Raw genomic sequence first — 21,344 nt, forward strand, 5'->3', positions numbered from 1 at the left:
TTGTAAATAAGAGAAGTTCAGTGGCACTACATCTTTACACAGAAGGCCAAAAAAAAAAGCAGTTTTAGGGGATTTGAAACAGGTTTGCTTGTTGATTTAAGTAGGAAACTTCCTGGAATTTTACAGAACTCATCCATTAGTGATGTACTTCTTGGTTTTTACCACCTGGCCTGGTGCTGAGTCCTCTGGTTTTGGGAGGCACATCAGTGACATCTGGTGGATGCCGTGTTCCTGGGTCCTATTTTTATTCTGTGCCTTTGATTTTTTTTTTTATTTTGTTTTTAGGAGGGAGCTCCCAGTGGGGTACCAGGGTGATTTATATTTTTTTTTCTTCTTTACGTATGCTAGCACCTGGTCTGAGTTTAAAGCCTTGCTTACCTCCTGTGTGTGGCTCTATTGATGAGTATCACAGTAAACCAAATCTGTATGAACTGGTTTTGTCCTTATTTGGAGGCGTGTGTAATCTGCCACCTGCAATGGGCTGTGAATTGAGCTGTATTTAACCTACATGACAATAAGTAACAACTCTCTCTTCTCCTGGTTTCCAACCAGGTTTCCAACCATCATCCCATTGTATATTAGCTAATTCAACATTAACAAGCAGAGTGTGCCAGGGCTCCATTTTCATAGAGAAAAAGAGATGAAGGGTCAAACCAGCAAGTAACATCCCTTCCTAGAGCTTGTAGTGAATTCTGTGCTCTGGTTTTCAGACGGTAGCTGGAAGGGTTCTTAAGCCTTGGAATGAGCCACCCAGGGAAGGGGTTGAGGCCCCATCCCTGGAGGGATTTAAAAGCCGGGTTGCCATAGTGCTTAGAGACATGGGTTAGTGATGGGTTTTATCAGAGTGAGGTTGATGGTTGGACTAGATGATCTTAGAGGTCCCTTCGAACCTCAACATTTCTATGATTCTATGAATGATCTTGGTTGAGAAGGGATCTCGATAACTGTGCTCTTTATTAATTACCTCGATAGTCCCTACTGATATAAACTGGCCACTGTGATCCAATATCCTCCTTCTGTCTGGCCACATGGAAGTGTGGCTGATTACTGGAGCAGCAAAATGGGTAACCGCATCTACAGAAGGATTACCACTGTGTGGCCTCAGTGGTGAGACCAAACACGAGACTCCAATGAATGCAAACTTGGAGAACATGCTCTGCCAGACGTGGATGTAACCATGAGCCATGTGGTGGCTCTTTTTGCACAAGCAAGTTCCCCTGAGCAGCCTTCATCAGAAAAGTCAATTTCTGCCACCAGTGGGTGGGTGTACACAGGAGTCCAGCAGGTGATGGGGTAGGGTAAGGAGAGGTTTTTTAAAATTAGGGGTACCCAACATATGTGTTGGTGTATTTGGCCCTGTGTTATTAAGATGGGATATGAAAGTAGTAATAATTTCATCTCTTATGTGAAAGACCTGGGCCAAGTTTGCCACAGTTACATTGTGGAGATGCTCAACGGCCCTGTTTGAGTTGCTGACCAAACGTGGGAGAAGAAACAGGCTGTATCCCTGAAGGGCTCAAGAGACCTGGAAGAAGGCAGTGTTACTATTTTTCCTTTGCAGTCGGGGTGTCCGAGGCCAGTGGCATCAATGGGGAGGGAGCCAGTGTCAGAGGCATGGCCTGGGAAGGTGCAGCCTGGGGCAGCGTTGTCCCCCTGAAGGCAATCAATCCCTAATGCCCCTTTACTTCTCCTCACGCCCTTCCCTCGCTCTGCTGCGGGAAGGGGATGTGTTCAGCAGTGGGTGGAAAACATCTGTCTCGGGAAGTTTCTGCATCCCTAGAAACCACAGTCTCAGCAATTTCTGCACGACAAGAAACAACAACTTCATTTCTGTCCCTGTCCCAACTTCACGGCTAGAGCCCACAAAAAATCTTATCAGCATGATTAAGTGTGCTTAGCTCCAGTAGTCATGCAAGTTAGGGTTTCCAGGGTCTGGCTCTGTTTTCCTTATTTGAAGAAGCTGCAAGTTAAGAGGACTTCTCTTCCCAGCTGAGCTTTCTCATGAATTTTATTTCAGGTGTGCTTACTGGTAGGGCATCGCTTCCTCTGTATCGCTGTGAAGAATCTCATCGAGTTTCATTTTCTTTGCTGTGTACAGCCTTCATTAGAAAACAGAAGGGATGTAGCTTTCTCCTGCTCAGCCCGAAAGATCCCTTCTTTCCCATTTCTCCTGTAACCTCTTGAGGATTTTGTACACCAGCATCGTTTTACTCTGCCTCTAGTACAGCTGAGAAAATGCACTCTGATAAAGACAGCGACGTTCCAAATAGCCCTGGAATTACCCCATTTATGCCTTCATAGAATCATAGAATGGTTAGAGTTGGAAGGGACCTTAAAGATCATCCAGTTCCACCCCCCTGCCCTGGGCAGGGACACCTCCCACCAGACCAGGTTGCTCCAAGCCCCATCCAGCCTGGCCTTAAACCCCTCCAGGGATGGGGCAGCCACAGCTTCTCTGGGCAGCCTGTTCCAGTGTCTCACCACCCTCACAGCAAAGAATTTCTTTCTAGTATCTAATCTAAATCTCCCCTCTTCCAGTTTAAAACCATCACTCCACTCCCTGACAAAGAGTCCCTCCCCATCTCTCCTGTAGCCCCTTCAGGTACTGGAAGGCTGCTGTAAGGTCTCCCTGGAGCCTTCTCTTCTCCAGGCTGAATAACCCCAACTCTCTCAGCCTGTCTTCATCAGAGAGGTGCTCCATCCTATTCAGCAACTAATGACACACACCAGCTTAATTAATTTGGTTGCCTTTGAAAGACTGCGTTTTCTCTAGCCACTTAACTCTAGGAGTTAAATTCGGCCACAGCCACTGGGGTGGAAGAGCAAGGAGGAGAGAAGCCACCACTGTAATTAATGGCCCTGGTTGACACACGCTGCCTCTGCAGCGGCTGCCAACACTACATGTCTCACCAGTCTTCATGTTAAATGCCAGGGAATTCTAGGGGGATGTTGAGAAAGCATGCAGGGGGGGTCTGAGAGGGACCTGCACAACGCAAATGACTACGTTACACTCTGAAAGTTAATGAGAAAGAAAGGGCAGAGGAAGGTTCTTGTCAGGCTTTTAAAAAGCCCAATGTTTTTCCTTTTCTTTTATGACTGTGAAGTAACTTGAGGTGTTACAGCATGAATTCCCTCTGAAAGGCCATAAATCACAGCAACCTGGCTGTTTTATGTCAAATTAGGAACTATGGGTCGAGGAGAAAGTTGTTAAAATCGTGATGGATTTGGGAAATGAATAGCTGTGTCCACACCGGGATGAGTAACATTTCCATAGACAGATGAAATGCTGAGTTCGGGATGCAATAGTTTTCAGGGACTGTGCACGGCATTAATTTTCCAATAACTGGAGAAATATTTCAGAGGCTACAACTGCTGCTGGATTCTGTCTGATGTATCTGTTAGATCTAGAGGCAGTTCGTAACACAAGGTCACATTTCTCAGTTTCTGTAAGCAGAAGAAAAACGATTCAGGAATGGAAAAAGTGATTGTTTAGATTCCATAAAACCTGGGTTACTTATGTTGGGTGTCATCATTAAATTCCACATTAAGAAAGATGGTTATATTTAGTCCTGGATGGGTATTTGTCATAGGCTTTATTTCTCCTCTGACTTGTGAAATGAATCAGAAAATCACATGGGATTTGAAAAGCACAAGCTGATCTGTCATTTTCTTCCCAAACACCTTTTTACTTTTTCCCACTAGACTTAATACTGATAGATTTGCGTGGGAAATAATTTTAAAAAGGGAGGGGACAGATGAAAATCCACACTTCTTCTGCTTCTACTTTCTGCTGTAGGGAAGATAAATGGTCGATCATTCCTCAGACTGTAGATACTATCCCCTCAGCCATTATTTTTTTTTGCTGGTAGGAAGCACGTGGAGTACATGCCATCACAAAGTAGCATGGCCAACCAGAATTTTTAGTAAGTGATAATTTGAGGGACTATAGCCACATTCTGAAATAAAGTGATGTCTTTTAATTTCACATCCTTATCAGGGGAAGCTGCACGTGCTTTTTTTTTTTTTTTTTTTTTTTTCTTTTTAAAAATAAACATATCTCCCAGCCTGAGGGCAGTAATCAGGGGAAGCTGCCCGTGTTTTTTTTTTTTTTTTTTTCTGCATTAACATGTAGAAATTCATATCGGGGTGGTAGAGCGTGATAGGATGAGGTCTTGGATCTTAGGTCAGTTTTCTGTTGAGCATCCAAAGCAAGATAAGTCTCCTGTATGTAAGTGAGCTGATGGTTCTGCCTCTCTGTGCTTAATTACACAACTGAGCAAACAAACCAAGCTGTAGGCAGACAGGGAACACTAACAAAGCCCGGGATCCGGGAAGCGGTACGCACAACACTTCCAGCATGTCCAGGACACCAGGATGCACATTCTTGCATGGGAGCCCAGTGAACTTACAAGACCTTCCAGATGCTGGGTCTTGGAGCACTGCGTTGGTCCAGAGACAAGTCAAATACACGAGGGAAGATCAGAGTAATGAAAACAAACAAACAAGCCCCCCCCCCAAAATGAGTAGTTGCTTCACCTCTTCCTCCCCCAGACCTAGATCGAGTTATGAGATAAGCTCTGCAACTCCACCTGCCATTTTGAATTTTTTCTGGTTCCTCCTCTTGGCAAGAGGGAATTCAGAGCAGTTTTCCTGGCACAGGCTCACTCCTCACCCCCTCCTTGACCTCCTCTGGGGTTGTTTTGGGATGATGGGTTTTCTTTAAGTCAGGGCAGGGAGCGGATACCACAAACTGGACTTTTCTTCTTGCTGTGCTCTGTTTTTCAGGGGTGATGTAACCCTCTCTGTAATGCTCTCCTTCCTTGGTAGACACCACAAAGACCACAATTCCCATGAAAAGCGCACATCTTGTAGCCCAACAGTGCTTAGGGAATGCACAGTGCCCATTAGGCCATCAAGTGAATGCAGTTGCTGTGTTTTCATCCATGTTGGTTTTTTTGCATCAGGCTGCCAAAATGGATTTCAGGCATTTTAAACTCAAATGGAGGGCGAATGACTTGCTAGTAGAGTTTCTGGCTCTCTGAATAGCTGTCATACCTGTTTACATTACCGGTAACTTAAGATCTTAGATTCTGAAAGAAAAATATCGTGGACACGTGGCTACAGCCAAAGGGAGCTCTGTCAAATCCTGTTTTCTGATGGGAGCATTTATCTGCCACCCAAGTTTTCCATTGCAATAGAAAGTCTGGAAATGGGCGTCTTTCACTTACCAGGAAACCAGGATTATGCAGGAGGGTCTGCAGCCACCCGTTTCCATGTGGCTTTCTGCCCTCGTGCAGGGGGGAGGCTACTTCTCTCCTCCTCCACCATCAGCCCCAAACTGATGGAGGCGTCCACACAGAGCCAGGGAATCCAGGTCCATTTCAACTTTGTCAACATCCTCCCCCCCTGTTCCTACCACGTGCTAGAAAGCTGTTTTAAAATATTCTTTAATACTGAGGGTGCAGCGTGACTGTGCCTCTAGATAAAAGATTTTAGAACAAGACCGTTGGCTGATATTTAATAGAGTGTTTGACTGTTATAAATTCCTACGTTTAATACTGGGACTGCTCTGAAACACGAACCTTTCAATCAGTAGCGCTGCTCCGAGTTGGAATTAGAGGGGTAGTTATGCCAGAGCTAATATGTTTGTAACGTTCCTTTTGTTTTCACAGGTGCAAAGGGCCAGGTCTTGAAGGCTGTCCAAACGGGTGAGTACTTCGTTTGCTACAATTAACGACAGAGCTGAAAAGAATGCCTGCCTGTTTATATTTCCAGGCTGGACCCTGCGAGGCTGGGGCTGAAGTTAAGCCTTCAGCTCTGTGCAGGGAAGGGACGGATCACAGCAGGCTCCCCACCTCCAGAAAATGATTTAAAGAACTGAGAAATATCCCTGGCTGGCACAAGACTCCAAAACCTTGTTCTGCTTAATTGGTTTGTCAGGGTTGAGACCTGGGATCTGTCACTGGAGAAGGAAAGGAGGAGGGGTTGGAAGAAGAGAGGATTCAGGGCTGGTGGCAGAGAGAGAGGTGTTTGGGATTGATGTGGCTACCTGTGTTACAGGGGATTCATCTCAGAGACCCGGGCAGGGGGGTTGTCCCTTCCAGCCCTGTGATCTGAACATCTCCAGCTGCTCCATGCACAGATGGATGTTCATTCTTCACACAAGGTCTTATATTGCACTGTTTGGCCTCGTGGCTTGTCTGACTAAGAGAAGGGGATTTAGCTTCTGGCCACAAAGCGGCAAGATAAATTCAGCCTAGAAGTACTGTTAAAAAGTGACTCTATTAAATAGTAATCCCTGGGGCAACTTAGAAATTCTGAGCCTGTGACGGATCTCTAAGTGCAGACAGAAAAAAACCAACCTTGGAAAACAGGTTTTTCTCCTCAAATCTGAAATGACCCAGGCTCTGCTAAACAGGCAGCAATCTGCAGGTACAACGTGGATGGTTCACACGTTAGCTGGTACTTGGGGAGAAGGGCCAATGATTTGAAGTACAGCATGACCCTGTGCATGAAGCACAGCCTCCCCTCCTAATGGTGAGACGTCAGCTTCATTGCTGGTGTCACAACTGCCTGTGCCTTCTTGATACCACCTTCTCCCTACGTGCTTCGTGTATCTGATCACATCCCATGGCTGGCCATACAAAGGCATCACAGATTTGGTTCTAATGTGCTCCCTGGGTTTGTCAGAGGGAGGAGAAATCCCTTTTGCTTAAGCCCTGAGGATCAGAGCGAAGACTTTGAGCAGGTTACACCCCAATCATTACTGAACAATGGAAGAAAAAAACTCAAGTGAGGAATGGGACTTCCTCTGCTCTGCCCTGGGGAGGCCCCATCTGGAGCACTGGGACCAGTTCTGGGCTCCCCAGTTCCAGAAGGACAGGGAACTGCTGGAGAGGGGACAGCAGAGGGCTACAAAGGTGATGAGGGGCCTGGAGCATCTCTCTGATGAGGAGAGTGTGAGGGACTTGGAGCTTTTTAGTCTGGAGAAGAGAAGGCTGAGGGGGGATCTGATCAACGCCTATAAATCCTTCAAGGGTGGGTGTCAGGAGGATGGGGCCAGTCTTTTTTCAGTGGTGCCCAGGGACAGGACAAGAGGAAATGGGCACAAACTTGAACATAAGAAGTTCCATTTCAACATGAGGAGGAACTTCTTTGCTTTGAGGGCGATAGAGCCTTGGAACAGGCTGCCCAGGGAGGTGGTGGAGTCTCCTTCTCTGGGACATTTAAACCCTGGACACATTCCTGTGCAACCTGCTCTGGGTGGCCCTGCTTTGGCAGGGGGTTGGACTAGATGATCTCCAGAGGTCCCTTCCAACCCCATAGCATTCTGTGATACAGGAGAAGGCTTTCAACCTCCTCTCCTTCTGCTTCCCTGGGCAGACCATATAAGTAACTTCCACTGTGCTTTGAAAAGAAAGCATGCAAAGTTGTCAACACCTCACCTGTGTGGAGCACCTTGTCTTTTCCCTCCTGCTTTGCAATGTTAAAATCACCATTGTTACATAAGCAGGCTCATCTTCGCCAGGCTCAGTTATTGCCATGCACCACAGTAGCAGTTTTAAAGGAGAAATAAAAGTGCTTTGATTTGTTAAAGGGGGTGTGCAAACATGGGACAGAAGTAGAAACTCAGCAAAGCAAATGGCACGAAAAGGGTAGGTGCAGAAGGCTATGCAGAAACGATTGGCAGAAGATGGAAGAGATGGCTGAAGAGTGGAGCAGAAATTTTCACTGCCAAGCATAGTAAATAAGTCAGGATGGTCTCCTATCAGCTCTGTTCTTCTGATCCTTCACCTTTTCTTAAAGAATAAAACCAGTAAATACAACCACTGGATGAGGAACTTAAAAAACACAGATGCCCAAGGTACCTGAAATGTCAAATAGGCTTAAGTGGATGTCCAGAGAATGTGTTTCATCAAAACCTAAGGATTCGTGCCATCTCTGAAGGGTTTGTTTTTCAAATATTATGCTTAAGCGTTTTGGGTGGGTTTTTGTATTATTCTATCCCATCCTGTCTTGCAGCTCCAAAATCCCGTCTATCGCAGCGGGTGTTGTCGGAGGTCTCCTGTGCCTGGTGGTGGTTGGCTTGGGCATCGGCCTTTACTTGCGGAGGCGCCACATCGTCAGAAAGAGGACCCTGCGCCGGCTGCTGCAGGAGAGGGAGGTGAGCACCGTGCCACCAGCTGCTTTATTTTGGGGCAGTAGGTGCCAGCCATCCTCCTACCAGAGGATGAAAGCACCGTGCATCCACCTTTTCACTCAACCACCACTTGGGGTTGGCCAACACACCGGCCTCTGCCCACCCCAGTAGTGTGCCTTCTCACTTCACTTCTCACTTCTCACTCACAGGCAGTGTGCACCTTCTCACTTCATCTCAAGTCTTATCCCTCCGGATATAAGTTTCAAAAAGCTTCTCAAAGCTTTAGGGGATTTAGATGGCTAAATCCTAATGAAAATCGTTGAGATTGTCTACTTGTGGGGGGGGGGGGAAAACCTACGCCTTCAGGGTGAGGTGCAATGTGTTTGCCAAGCCGTACCGCTGTCCCGTGTAGACCCTCAGCCTTGAATCATTTCTCCCTCCAGACAAGCCTTGAGGCTGCTGTGGCATCTTGGACTCTTTTGAAAATTTCACACACTTGATCAGATGTATGTCTGATCCCGAGGGGGAAAAAAAAAAAAAGGAGAGAGAGAGAGAAAGGAGAGGGAGGGAAAGGAATTGAGGAATTGAGGAAGTGTTTCTGCCTTGTCTTCGCTTTGTTTTTAAGCACAAAAACCCCACAAAGCCATCAAAGCGAATGGTTCACCCTGTTGGGTGTGAACAAGGTTTCTATCCTGCTTTTTTGGATTTCTGAGTGGTTTTGTGTGTGGTACAGCATCACCCTCTGGGTACCTCACGTATAAAATAGCAAAATTCATTATCCTGGATTAAAGCTGCTCTTTTATGCTTAGCCCCCTTCTCTTTCTAGTCCAATCCCAGTAAATAATTAGAAAATTGTATTTAGCGTTCTGCTCAAATCCCAGTTGCAGCTTCCTTTTGTGCTCGCTGGCTTTGCAGTCAGCTGCTAAAATCCTTTAAAAAAAAAACAGTCCTGCTTTTTAATGCCCTGCCTGACAGTATTTTACGTACCACTGTGCTCTACATTTGTGATAGCAGAGTTCAGTTTGTGCTCAGCTCATATAGTGCCCTCACGACTCTTCAAAATGAGGATATTTCATCACAACAGAAAGGTTGCTGGCCCACTAAAAACCAGATTGTATCTAACTAAATACAGTTTTATTCAAAGGAAAGGAAAAAGAAAAATCACTGAGGAGAGGGGAAAACTCAATTATGCATCCAGAAAGTGTTAAATATCTCTGTTCGGAGAGCACCACTGCTGTTTGCAATAAGGCTGAGATCAAGTTTTGAAAACATCAGTAGTCAATTCAACATCACCTTTTGCACTGAGAAAATAATCACTGTACTGAGAAAAAAAAACAGGGTTTCTATTGCTGCTCCTAAACCCTGCGATCTGGAGGAGCCACTGCTGCCACGGGAGTTTCATCCAGTTAAGCAAGAGCAGACTTGAAAGGTTGCAGGTGATTCTTGCCCAGTATTTAAAATATTTTTTTATAATTTATTCACAAGTTCAGAAAAAATAATAAAATCTTCTTTAGGGTCTGTAGTAATTGCACTGTTCTTCATGCCATGTCTTTGAAGTCAAAGGCTTCATTTGAAGAGCAGTATTTCTTCGTTCTCCTTCAAAATGGCAGTCGTCATTCTGTGATTTATTTCACTTCTGAAATTTGGAGCAACTCTAGCTATTTATTGCTGCAAGTCAGAGCGGACCTGTCTTCCTGTAAACTTCCCGTGGAATAAAATGTTCATTATTTTAAAGGAAGGATTTATTTGCTCCCCCTAAAGCCTGCTGCTTGCTGCCCTTCCAGGCTGTATATCCTCCTAACGCCTTCTTCTCTCTGCACCAGCTTGTCGAACCACTGACACCCAGCGGGGAGGCACCAAACCAGGCTCATCTGAGGATTTTAAAGGAAACAGAATTTAAAAAGGTCAAAGTGCTGGGCTCTGGCGCTTTTGGCACTGTTTATAAGGTAAGGTCTTTCTCTTCCCCTCTTCCCCTTGCTCCCTCGTGCAGAAGCCACTCAAACAAAGCGTGAACTAGGAGCTGTGATCATGGTGTAGATTTTTCTAAACTAGATTTTATAGTGTGTATATACTTAATCGTAGAATCGTTCAGGTTGGAAAAGACCCTTGGGATCATTGAGTCCAACCATCAACACCACTCTACGATGTTCTCCCCTACACCATATCCCCCAGCACCACATCTAAACGACTCTTAAACACATTCAGGTGTGGTGACTCCAGTGGTAGAGAGATGACTTGGTCACCCTAAGTTGAGTTACAGATCAGGTAACATGGGAAGTTTTACGAAGATGTTGCCAAAGCCATACCTAGGGGACAAAGATCTCTACTTAAAAGCTTCCACAGCCAAATATACCTTGTTTTGAATACTAGGAAAAAAAGCAATGCAATTTTTCTCTGTGATCTGGGGTCTCATTTTTATAATTGTCAATCAGTCTTTCGTTAGAACCAACTTAGACATGTGGAAGTGTCCACACACCTTCAGTTGTGTAGGTCCACAGGGTGTTTTTTCTCTGGGTGATTGTTTATCCTCTGCGTTTCTCCTTCACCAGGTTCCACCTTTCTCTGCTTCTCCTTTTTATTCAGGATATGCGTTTCGGGCTTTGACAGTAGCACTGAAACATAACCTGTAGATTCATTATAAAGCTCTGTATGCTGAAGTAGGCTTCCAGCTATGGCTGGAACACAAATCCCATTGACCTCTGAAGGTGTGCACCAACATTGCTGGTACTTCAGCAGAGCGTCCTTGTAGCCCCACGCCATTCACCTGATGCCTCAATGCCCTCATGATGCGGATGCCTAAATGCCTTGTAGATGTAGAACACTACTGTAGGACCAGTCAGACACAAACCTACCTGCCACTGCTTATGTTTAGGACCAGATTATTTTACAGGATAAATCCCATCCCACTTTCATGAGAAAATCACAGTTCTTTTCATCCCTTGATTTATAAATTGGGAAGTGGCAGGGTTTTCCACATGCAGTTGCCATGATTCGCTAATCAATTAGCTTGCCATCCACACAAGCTACTCTTTATGCATCTCTTGGGCTATTTATCCAAGGACAGTAATGAACATGCCTTTCCAAAAAGTACAGTAGAGGTGACTGAGAGAAGTACCGCTCACTGCATTACTAGGGTTTTGTTAACACCCATAAGATAGGTTTTTTGTAAATTTTTGTTGTCTGCCATGTCTTCCCGTTGCTCATAATATTTAAGTCTACTCAGAAAATGTAAAATGTATGTGTCATTGTGAGAGTTAACCTGTTAGATATGAGACCAAGTAACTCTTTGTACTTCTTTTTGGTAGGGACTTTGGATCCCAGAAGGGGAGAAGGTTAAAATTCCGGTTGCTATTAAAGAATTGAGAGAGGCTACATCGCCAAAAGCCAACAAGGAAATACTTGATGTAAGTTTTCATCTTTGTTTTGCCAAGGTGTCTGTGATCTGTGGATTTTCCTCTGTAACAACTAAAGGGATTTCAAGATTTTGGGCGAGAAGGAACATTTTGCACCCCAAAGTACATTCTCCATATACAACTACTGGGCTTTGTAGCCCTGTCTGTGACGTGCTCTTGTGTCTCCTACAAACCCCATGCTCGCAGGCAAAATACTGATGTTATACTTAAGGGGATAACACCTAAAGAGGGGTTAAAACCGCACATTTGCAGCTAATTCTGTTTTCTTTATTCTGATGTTTTGCCCCTTAACCTGTGGCATTCACTGCCGTTATGGCAGTACAGCTGAACTCAATAACAACATATCTAATGATTTCTGAATCTTGATATTACAGATTGTCATAAGCTAGTTGCTTGGTTACATAGGATTAAATTAACTATAAATCCTAAAGAAAAAAAAAAAAAGTCCCAGCTGTCTTGCTGTCTCTGCCATAAACAGCAAGAGATTGTCTCGCTTCCCAAAAGAGGTATGGGAGTTTTATTCTCTGCTTGGATATAGCTTGTCACTTCAGAAAACAGGGAAAAAGGCTATGGGACACCATTTCAGGAGTTTATAGATGTGCGAGTTTACAACAGGTGAGCAAGAGTCCTAAATAAACATTTCCCTGGACTTGGAATAGCTAAAAATCTGAACTCTGTCACTAAATCCAAAGCCACTTCACGTATAGCACCCAGGATATGTATTTATATACAAGGACAGGAAAATGCTGAGTGCAGAGAGGAGCACTCAGATGCTCAGTATGCGTTCAGTGCAGCTTCCATGTGCTGTGGCTCAGACCTCAGCAACAAGAAACGAGTGTGTGGGGGGGTGTCCATGTCCAGTTCAGCCCTTTGAGCTCCAAGTTGGAGCCTACTGGGCTGCTCTGGAGGGCTGGTCAGCCCAGGGGTGCTCCAAGCAACACAGTGAATTTGGTACAGATAAAGTATTTAAGCTTCTCCTTGCTGTATATCTTCTCCACATCAGCATGCCTCTAGAAAGCGCAGGTTGGAAGCTTGGATTTGGCAGGGGCTCATCCATCGAGTGCTTGTTTGCAGGGACAGGGTGCACGTCCCTGGTACGTTCCAAATGGACCTGTGAAGTGCAGGTCCACAGCTTGGGACAGCCTGTTTGCGTGGAAGTGATGGTGGTGTTAATCTAACACACTAATCATAGAATCATAGAATGGTTAGAGTTGGAAGGGACCTTCAAGATCATCGAGTCCCCACCCCCTGCCCTGGGCAGGGACACCTCCCACCAGACCAGGTTGCTCCAAGCCCCATCCAGCCTGGCCTTGAACCCCTCCAGGGATGGGGCAGCCACAGCTTCTCTGGGCAACCTGTTCCAGTGTCTCACCACCCTCACAGCAAAGAATTTCTTCCTAATATCTAATCTAAATCTCCCCTCTTCTAATTTAAAACCATTACCCCTCATCACTCTACTCCCTGATCAAGAGTCCCTCCCCATCTCTCCTGTAGCCCCCTTCAGATATTAGAAGGCTGCTATATAAGGTCTCCCTGGAGCCTTCTCTTCAGCCATGGAGAAAACTGTGGAATCTTTTTATTTTGGTAGAGACTGAACCACTTTAGCAGGAAATTTGTTTAAAATTTATAAATAAATCCAGCTTTGGCCAGCAAATGAGACCTCTGGTAGAAAGGCGCATCTCAGCTGGTACAAGGTGGTGAAGATCTTAGCACAAAGCCAAGTCTCATAGCGAGGAGTGTCAGGATGGATGGTGTGAACAAACCATCACCTGTGCTACTCATGCTAATAAGCCACACTGGATTTTTCCAATCTCCCTGAATAAACAGTGTTACTCCAGTACATTGCTCTCCTTCAACACTTTGCTTCTTACATACATGTATCGCAACAACGCAAAGGAATAGGGGGTCCATCTCAGAATCCATCCCTGAAGCAATATCCATCCTGATTTTAATTTAGCTGGACTCTAGACCAGTCTCAGGTCCTGGTTCCTGTCCCTCCTCTGCCTGTGGGTCCCTCCCTCTCTTGGTGCTCCCCACATGGAGGAGCTGGCAGAGATGTTCCCCAGCTGCCAGCCCAGAGCCTCTACCCCTCATTTCCCTCTTCAGACTGATAAGGAGTCTTCACAAAGGAGGCTTTGGACCTAACTGCATTGAATTCCTGTGTATTTCAGGAAGGGTTAATGAATAAGCCCATGGAGCTGCATCCTGCCTTCAGCAGATCAAGATAGTCACGTGAAAGGGCAGTAGATGCAGGGACTGTGCTCTCTTTGGTGGTATCAAAGTACTTCCCCTTTTCTAAGAAGTTTTTGTAGCATATCCCCACGTTATCTTTCCTTTTCCTTTGAATCAGGAAGCTGAACAAAAAGCTCTTGCTTTTTTTCAGTCCTGTTCGTTTTTTAGATTATTTGGTTGGTGGAATTCATTCTACGTTTCATAAGAAAATACAAAAGTACAAAACCAGTGGAAGAAGTCTGAGGGCTAACTGCAGAAGCTCAGATTTTTTTTGCTACACAGCCAACTTTTCGAGAAAAAAACCACTGAAACCTTAGAGATAATAATGTCCAATTAAAGATGATTTGTCTTACAGAAACACGCTAGGTATAGAACGAGCACAGCAGCTTGAGCTCGTATAATCCAGGCAAGCTCTCCCTGGCTTTATTAGGGTAGGGCTAATTCAGAAGATTGTTGTTGAATACCAAGCATACTTGGAGCAGGTCAGAGCGTACGGCGGAGATTTCCAAGATAAACAGTTGAAACAAAGGCCCACTTTAATGTCTTGGGCTACTTAGAAGGACCCACGACCGCACAATAACTCCCTTCTGCTCCCTGCCAGGAGGTGGTGGCCTATTTTACTTTGCAGTATCCAACGTAATAGGCAGCGTCGATGCTTGGAGGCTCTCCCAAAAGCTGTGTGGCCCCCGTACGCCCACCCGCCCCTTTCAGCATCCCAGTCCTCAGCCCCCCGGTCAGCCCCGCGTGGGCTGTGCGGCAGATGGGCGGCCAGAGCAGCTCCAACTCTGCAGATTTATGTTTTTTTTTCTTTTTTTCTCCCCGGCTGAAATGAATACAATATGTATCTGGATCCCAACAGGAAGCGAGGCAAGGAACAGACGCCCTTCGTGGGTCCAACAGCTCAGTTTAGAAGCCTAGGGGAGATTTCACTGAATTTTCACTGAATTTCACTGAATTTCTAGAGTTGGAAGGGACCATAGAGATCATCTAGTCCAACTCCCCTGCTGAAGCAGGATTGCCTAGAGCTAGAGCATGTTACTCAGGAGCATCCAGGCGGGTCTTGAAAATCTCCAAGGAAGGGGACTCCACACCCTCCCTGGGCAGCCTCTTCCAGGGCTCTGTCACCCTCACCGTGAAGAAGTTTTTCCTCATATTTGAGTGGAACCTCTTATGTTCCAACTTGTGCCCGTTGCCCCTCGTCCTCTCAGTGGGAACCACTGAAAAGAGTCTGGCTCCCTCCTCCTTCAACCCTCCCTTGAGATACTTGTAGGCGTTGATAAGGTCTCCCCTCAGCCTTCTCTTCTCCAGACTAAAGAGTCCGGAGATGGAGGTCTTTTGGTCTCTGCTTACATCTGAGCATCCCAAAACGGATTTGCAGGATTCTCTAAAAAAATGCTGCCACAAATACCTACGTAAATTGAACAGCTGATTATATTCTTGCTTTATCTTTCCTCAAGCTAGCCCATGGAATCAGGGCTACAAAGCTGGTGAAGGGCCTGGAGCATCTCCTTTACAAGGAGAGGCTGAGGGACTTGGGGCTTTTTAGTCTGGAGAAGAGAAGGCTGAGGGGGGATCTGATCAACACCTATAAATACTGAAAGGGTGGGTGTCAGGAGGATGGGGCCAGTCTTTTTTCAGTGGTGTCCAGGGACAGGACAAGAGGAAATGGCACAAACTTGAATGTAAGAAGTTCCACCTAAACATGAGGAGGAACTTCTTTGCTGTGAGGGTGGCAGAGCCCTGGCAGAGGCTGCCCAGGGAAGTGGTGGAGTCTCCATCTCTGGAGACATTCAAACCCCACCTGGCCACGTTCCTGTGCAACCTGCTCTGCGTGGCCTTGCTTTGGCAGGGAGTTGGACTAGATGATCTCCAGAGGTCCCTTCCAACCCCATGTGATTCTGGGATCAGTACTATCCTTGGCAGAGGGTTGTTTTTCCATGACTCGCTTGCATCCTGCAGTAGGTTGAGGAGCACTTAACCCAGTGCTGCCAGAGATCTTCTTTAACCTGGCTGCCTGGAGGCCACTTTCATCCCAGGGGCTCCAAAGCAGGGACACCAAATGCAGAATCATGCTTTGCTAGGCTGGCACGTCAAACAACAATGTCAAGGCCAGAAAGTATTGCTTAAGAATTGGGGTTGCTTATTTCTTGAACGTCATTGCTTTAATAATTTTGTTTAATAATAGTTCTTACCAGCTACACAGCTATGTGACATCTGTGGAAAGCTTGTTAGATGATGAGTAAAATGCTCTGGTATTTCTTTTCTTAAGCTTTTAGAAAGTGCATATTCACTCCTTTCCATTCCACAGCAGTGTCTTCACTATGATTTTAGGCTTTGGGGGGGCTGTTTGCCTGATGCTGAATTGCCAAGGGATGATTAGTTGGTGCCACTCCAGATGTTGAGTTAAGATGCTGACCAAAAAGCTCACTGCATGGAAAAAATTCCCATTTATTCCCCTGTGTTGGTTCTCAATCAAAATGGCCTTAAAAATGTCTAAAAGTGATGTACTGTAAATCAGACACAAAGTTAGTTAAAAAAAAAAAAAAGACAAATTTCATCTCTATATTTTTTTTCCCCAGTTGGAATCCTTTCTTTGAGCTGGCACCTGACTGTGAATGTCAATATAAATATAGATGTCAAATTTCAATCCATAAGGAGATTTGCACACAAAACCCATGAAGTTGGGGGATTTTACCCTGTGACCATGCCAGAGGATGTATTCAGTGTGTCTGGAGCACCCTGTATCAGCCTCGAAGGGGTCTCTCCCTTCCTACAGAAAATAAAAGGAAGAGGAGGTACCTTGGGTACCTTAACTATGTACCTAAAGCTACATAGGGTGAATCCAGGCTTGAAAGAAGAGTTTTTCACATATTTATGAAACTCAAACCAAAAAAAAATAATCCAGTTGACCAAAGGGTTTATTACACTTGGGCTCCCACATTATAAGTGCCTTCCTGGTATCGTTTACATTGCTATATGTAATTACATTGCTAGATACAGCTTTTCCAACTGGGGACAATCTTTTCACAAATGTTGCTTAAACTAGACAGGTATTCTAGCTTCTAAGGAGATAAACTGATTCTTAACCTGTTTGGGCTGACACAGACTGAAGAACCACATGGTCAAAAAAAACAACCTGGTCAAGAAGAACATGGTCTCTTAAAAAGTCAAACTGGCAGTCACATCCTAAATTACAACTTTTGACTTTGTGTTCAGGTATAAACCTGAACAGAGGGGCAGAAGTCTCAAAAATACTGATTTCCAGTCAGTTTTGTGAAAAGATCTGTGGAGGAAAAAAGAGCCACATGACACGCGTTCACAAGACATGTTACCCTTGTAATTAGGTGCTCAAAATGATGAAATCCCATCAGCTTCCAGTTGATGTTCAATTTATTTAATTCCTCTTAGGTCTTTAAGTTTTGTCCCTAGGATTTTAGGTCCAGTGTTTCCTTGGTGCACCAGTAGTGGGAGACTGACTCTCCTGTGGCATCTCAGTGGTGCTTCAGTGTTCAAATTCTGGACTTTCCACTTAGTGGAAAACAACTTGGTCAACAGAGTGGGAAATACAAGTATTTCGTATGTGATATGAGGCACAGAGTTTGCATACGGTATTTTATCAACCTCTCAAATGACTACTTATTTTAAACTGGGTGTTTCACATTGCTTTTTTTTTTCCTTTCTTCTCAGGAAGCTTATGTGATGGCTAGTGTTGACAACCCTCATGTGTGCCGCCTGTTGGGAATCTGCCTCACTTCTACTGTCCAGCTCATCACACAGCTGATGCCCTACGGCTGCCTCCTCGATTACATCCGAGAGCACAAGGACAACATCGGCTCCCAATACCTTCTCAACTGGTGTGTGCAGATTGCAAAGGTAGGCACTTCTGAGGAGAAGGATCTGGGGGTCCTGGTGGACAGTAAACTATCCAGGAGCCAGCAACGTGCCCTTGTGGCCAAGAGGGCCAATGGGATCCTGGGCTGCGTAGGGAAGAGTGTGGCCAGGAGGTGGAGGGAGGTCATTCTCCCCCTCTGCTCTGCACTGGGGAGGCCACAACTGGAATCCTGCCTCCAGTGCTGGGCTCCCCAGTTCAAGAGGGACAGGGAACTGCTGGAGAGAGTCCAGCGTAGGGCAACAGAGATGATGGAGGGATTGGAGCATCTCCCTGATGAGGAAAGGTTGAGAGAGCTGGGACTCTTGAGCCTGGAGAAGAGAAGGCTGGGGGGAGACCTTATCAATGCTGACAAGGATCTAAAGGGTGGGTTGAGGGAGGATGGAGCCAGACTCTTTTCAGTGGTTCCCAGTGACAGGACGAGGGGCAACGGGCACAAGCTGGACCATGGGAAGTTCCACTCCAATCTGAGGAAGAACTTCTTTGGGGTGAGGGTGGCAGAGCCCTGGAAGAGGCTGCCCAGGGAGGGTGTGGAGTCCCCTTCTCTGGAGATCTTCAAGCCCCACCTGGATGCTCCTGAGTGATGTGCTCTGGGCAGCCCTGCTTTGGCAGGGGAGTTGAACTGGATGGTCTCTAGAAGGTCCCTTCCAACTCTGACAATTCCCTGATTCCGTGACCAGCACACTTCCAGGTTGGCTAAAACTGGGACCCTAATGCAGAGATCTGTTGGTGTGTGATGTATTTATTTACTTACCTGTCTCTGGAAATCTTTCTGTTTCACCACGTGGTTCCTAGATACCCTGTGCATGGCTGTAAGTGGTCACTTGGTCTTAAACAATTTGCCATCTTCAGGCTGCTGAGCAAACCTTAACTATTCTTCAAAATGCTCATAGACAGTGTAATACTATCACCAAGACATTTATGTCCAAACCAAACACCCTGTAATGAGATGATAATGTGAGGCAACGAAGCTGTGGTAGGGAAGGGAGTAGAATTTGGCCATTCTCATATCAAAAACACTGCTTCCATCTGGATTCCTTCAGGATGTGCCAGGGGGCAAAGAGTCACGTTGTTGGATGCACCCTCTTGTGCACCTCGGAGAATTTCAGGCTGAAATCTCTGCGGTCCGGGGATCGAAACTGCTGAGAAATAAATACCAGGTCCGTTCTAGCACAGGCTGGCTGTGTCTGGAAGACTTTCAGGCACCCCAGGGCTGCTCTGTGATTTATATACAGTAAGTTGGTGCCTGTAATCTAATCGCAGTGGCCATAGTGACAAAGAAAAGGCTCACCAGCCACCGTTTGCCAAAGAGAAGAGCGACAAAGTCCAGCCTCTAGCCCTTTTAGCAGCAATATGCTGCCCTTGCGAAGGTGATTTGCCGTTTGCAAGCGTGGAAAAATGGAGCAAAACCAGAAAAAAAAAAAAAAAAAGCAAAAAGAAATAGGAAATAAAAATTGCTAAACCATATACCCGAGGACCATGTCTACCTGTCGTTTGAACACCACCAGGGATGGTGCCTCAACCACTTCTCTGGGCAGCCTATTCCAATGCTTGATAACCCTTTCGGTGAAGAAATGTAAAAAGGGAGAAAAACAAAAAAAAAAAAAAAAAAAAAGCTGCAGATTGTTGGGAGATTTGTCGTGTGAGATGGCAGTATCCGCAAAGCCCAGCTGCTTTAATGCTGCTTATTTGGGGAATGCCGGTCTGCGAGCTAACCACACACTTAACAGCCTTATCGCTCCCTCGGGACCTTGTATACATCCCAGGCTTGCCCGGCCGTGGTTTGCTTTCAGGAAACATGCTGAGAACCTCAGAAATGTATCCACCAAAAGCACACAGAGCACATTTTTCATCTCGGTGTGTGTACTTTTTTTTTTTTTACAGCGTGCTCCACAGCAAGTGAATTACAATTTATGCCTCCGTCCGGGATGGGAACTGCCTTTTTCTGGCTCTTTTGCTCTCGTTAACAATCAATTACTGCTCTGTCCCGCTTTCAGTCCTTTTGGAGGATGAGCCTGAGGCCACATTTCCCTCCTCCTCCTTGTTAATTTTTAAGGTGGCAATATCAGTCCCCAAATTGATCCTTGGGGCATTGCTCGCCCGAAAGGTTGCCATTCACAATTGTTAGCTTCTCTTTGATTATTTTTTTTTATTTTCATGTGGGTTCAACATTCGCCCGTAGCAGCCTCTACCCTCTCCTGCGCTGCCCTGACCTTCAACACCCTCCTTTGTGCTGCTGTGCACTGAAGTTCTCCTCAAAGCACTTAGAAATCAGACGTAGGGCTTTTTTTTCCCACCAATGTGCCTGGTGTTACTGCTCTGATAAAGTCCTCTCAGATTTTTGGATATTCTCTGATGCTTTAAAAAGTCTACTTTTGGAGGAGGGAAGGTCAGGGAATTGAAATAAATATATTTATGTCTGGTAACTCACCAGCAGGAGGCAAGTTCCCTGGGAAGCTTATTTTCCTTTCCGTTTTCACAGCTTTGAAATAAGTTTTCCTTGGATTTTTTTTTTTGCAAACATTCTCTTCCACTGAACAGACAAGATGTTATGACAGAGCGTAGACACTCCATGCGCAGAAACCCTGAGAAGCAGCTCTTTGGGTCTCGCTCTTAAATGATGAAAAATGGCTCAAGCCCCAGGCCTGCACACAATTAGGGATCCGCTGAACTTTCTCGACGAGCACTTCAACATTTTGGGTGCAGGGTTGTTCACGGGCACAACTCTTTTAGCTATGAGTATCTTAAAAAGCTCATTGTGAAGCTGATATTCTGCCTTTCAGACGTCTTAATAAGTCTCTGCAGCACATTGAGCAGGAAATATTTTGTTCTCCTGGCGCTAGATTACATGATTATTATTATTTTTTTTAAGATGGCCTGTTTTCTGTCGGCAGCTCAAGATTTTTTATTTTTTCTTTAATTTTTTTTTTTTTTTCTTCCAAGAGCTCTGCTCACCAAAGATCTATTTGTGTAATTAAGTGCACGCTCGTAGTGGCACTGCGCCAGCTTGTTGGGGTGGTTTATTTTGGCAACATTAGCAGCCCATGGGTGAAGTTCTCCTGGGGAGCTTGGGTGGAGGATTCCATGGTGGTCCGGGTTAGCAGTGGGCTTAAGGAAAGGGGGCGGAGGCTGGAAAGGGAATTATTCCCTCCAGTACTCTGTCATCACATCAACACGGTCGTTTTGGTGTCAGCTTTGTAGGTTAGAAGTACTTTTTTATTAATTCTCCGTAGAAAATACGAGCACGTAAGCTGCCGCCAGCAGAAACCTATCGACTGGGAATAATTGTGGTTTTTTTAGAAAGGATCTTGCAGGAAACTTAGAAATCGTTAACTTTTTGATTTCGTATACCACGGGACTGGAGTTGAGGAAAAAGGGAATAATCTCTGTGGTTAGAAATGCAGCTGTTAGATTCATACCTTAAAAGCCAAACCGGCACAATTAGTCTTATTCTTCCTCCAGAGGCAGTTGTACCAAAAAAGCACGTACGCCATGGCAAACCCAGTCTAATCAGGGGAGGCAGTGAAACTGGAAGAACTTGCCTTTTCAACAACAACTTGAAAATAGAAACAACTCTTGAGCTCAGCCATAAAATGATATTATTTTCTTTTTCGTTTTATTTCCCTTTCTCCCCTGTGCGGTGGGATGCCTTGTTGTTAGCAGGGAGCAG

General features: G+C 45.4%; 1 protein-coding gene across 2 annotated transcripts in view; it reads left to right on the plus strand.

The window, feature by feature from the left end:
* The window catches only part of EGFR (epidermal growth factor receptor), a 243,829-nt gene that overhangs the window by 209,968 nt on the left and 12,517 nt on the right, over positions 1-21,344 (plus strand). For both annotated transcript variants that reach the window (XM_014946983.1, XM_014946982.1), the window contains 5 exons: positions 5,673-5,708; positions 8,023-8,164; positions 9,964-10,086; positions 11,446-11,544; positions 17,473-17,658. In XM_014946983.1, coding sequence (XP_014802469.1) covers positions 5,673-5,708; positions 8,023-8,164; positions 9,964-10,086; positions 11,446-11,544; positions 17,473-17,658 — 586 coding nt within the window. The remainder of the gene's footprint in view (positions 1-5,672; positions 5,709-8,022; positions 8,165-9,963; positions 10,087-11,445; positions 11,545-17,472; positions 17,659-21,344) is intronic.

Source organism: Calidris pugnax, unplaced genomic scaffold (genome assembly GCF_001431845.1).
Source record: "Calidris pugnax isolate Ruff unplaced genomic scaffold, ASM143184v1 scaffold71, whole genome shotgun sequence".
Classification (NCBI taxonomy): domain Eukaryota; kingdom Metazoa; phylum Chordata; class Aves; order Charadriiformes; family Scolopacidae; genus Calidris; species Calidris pugnax.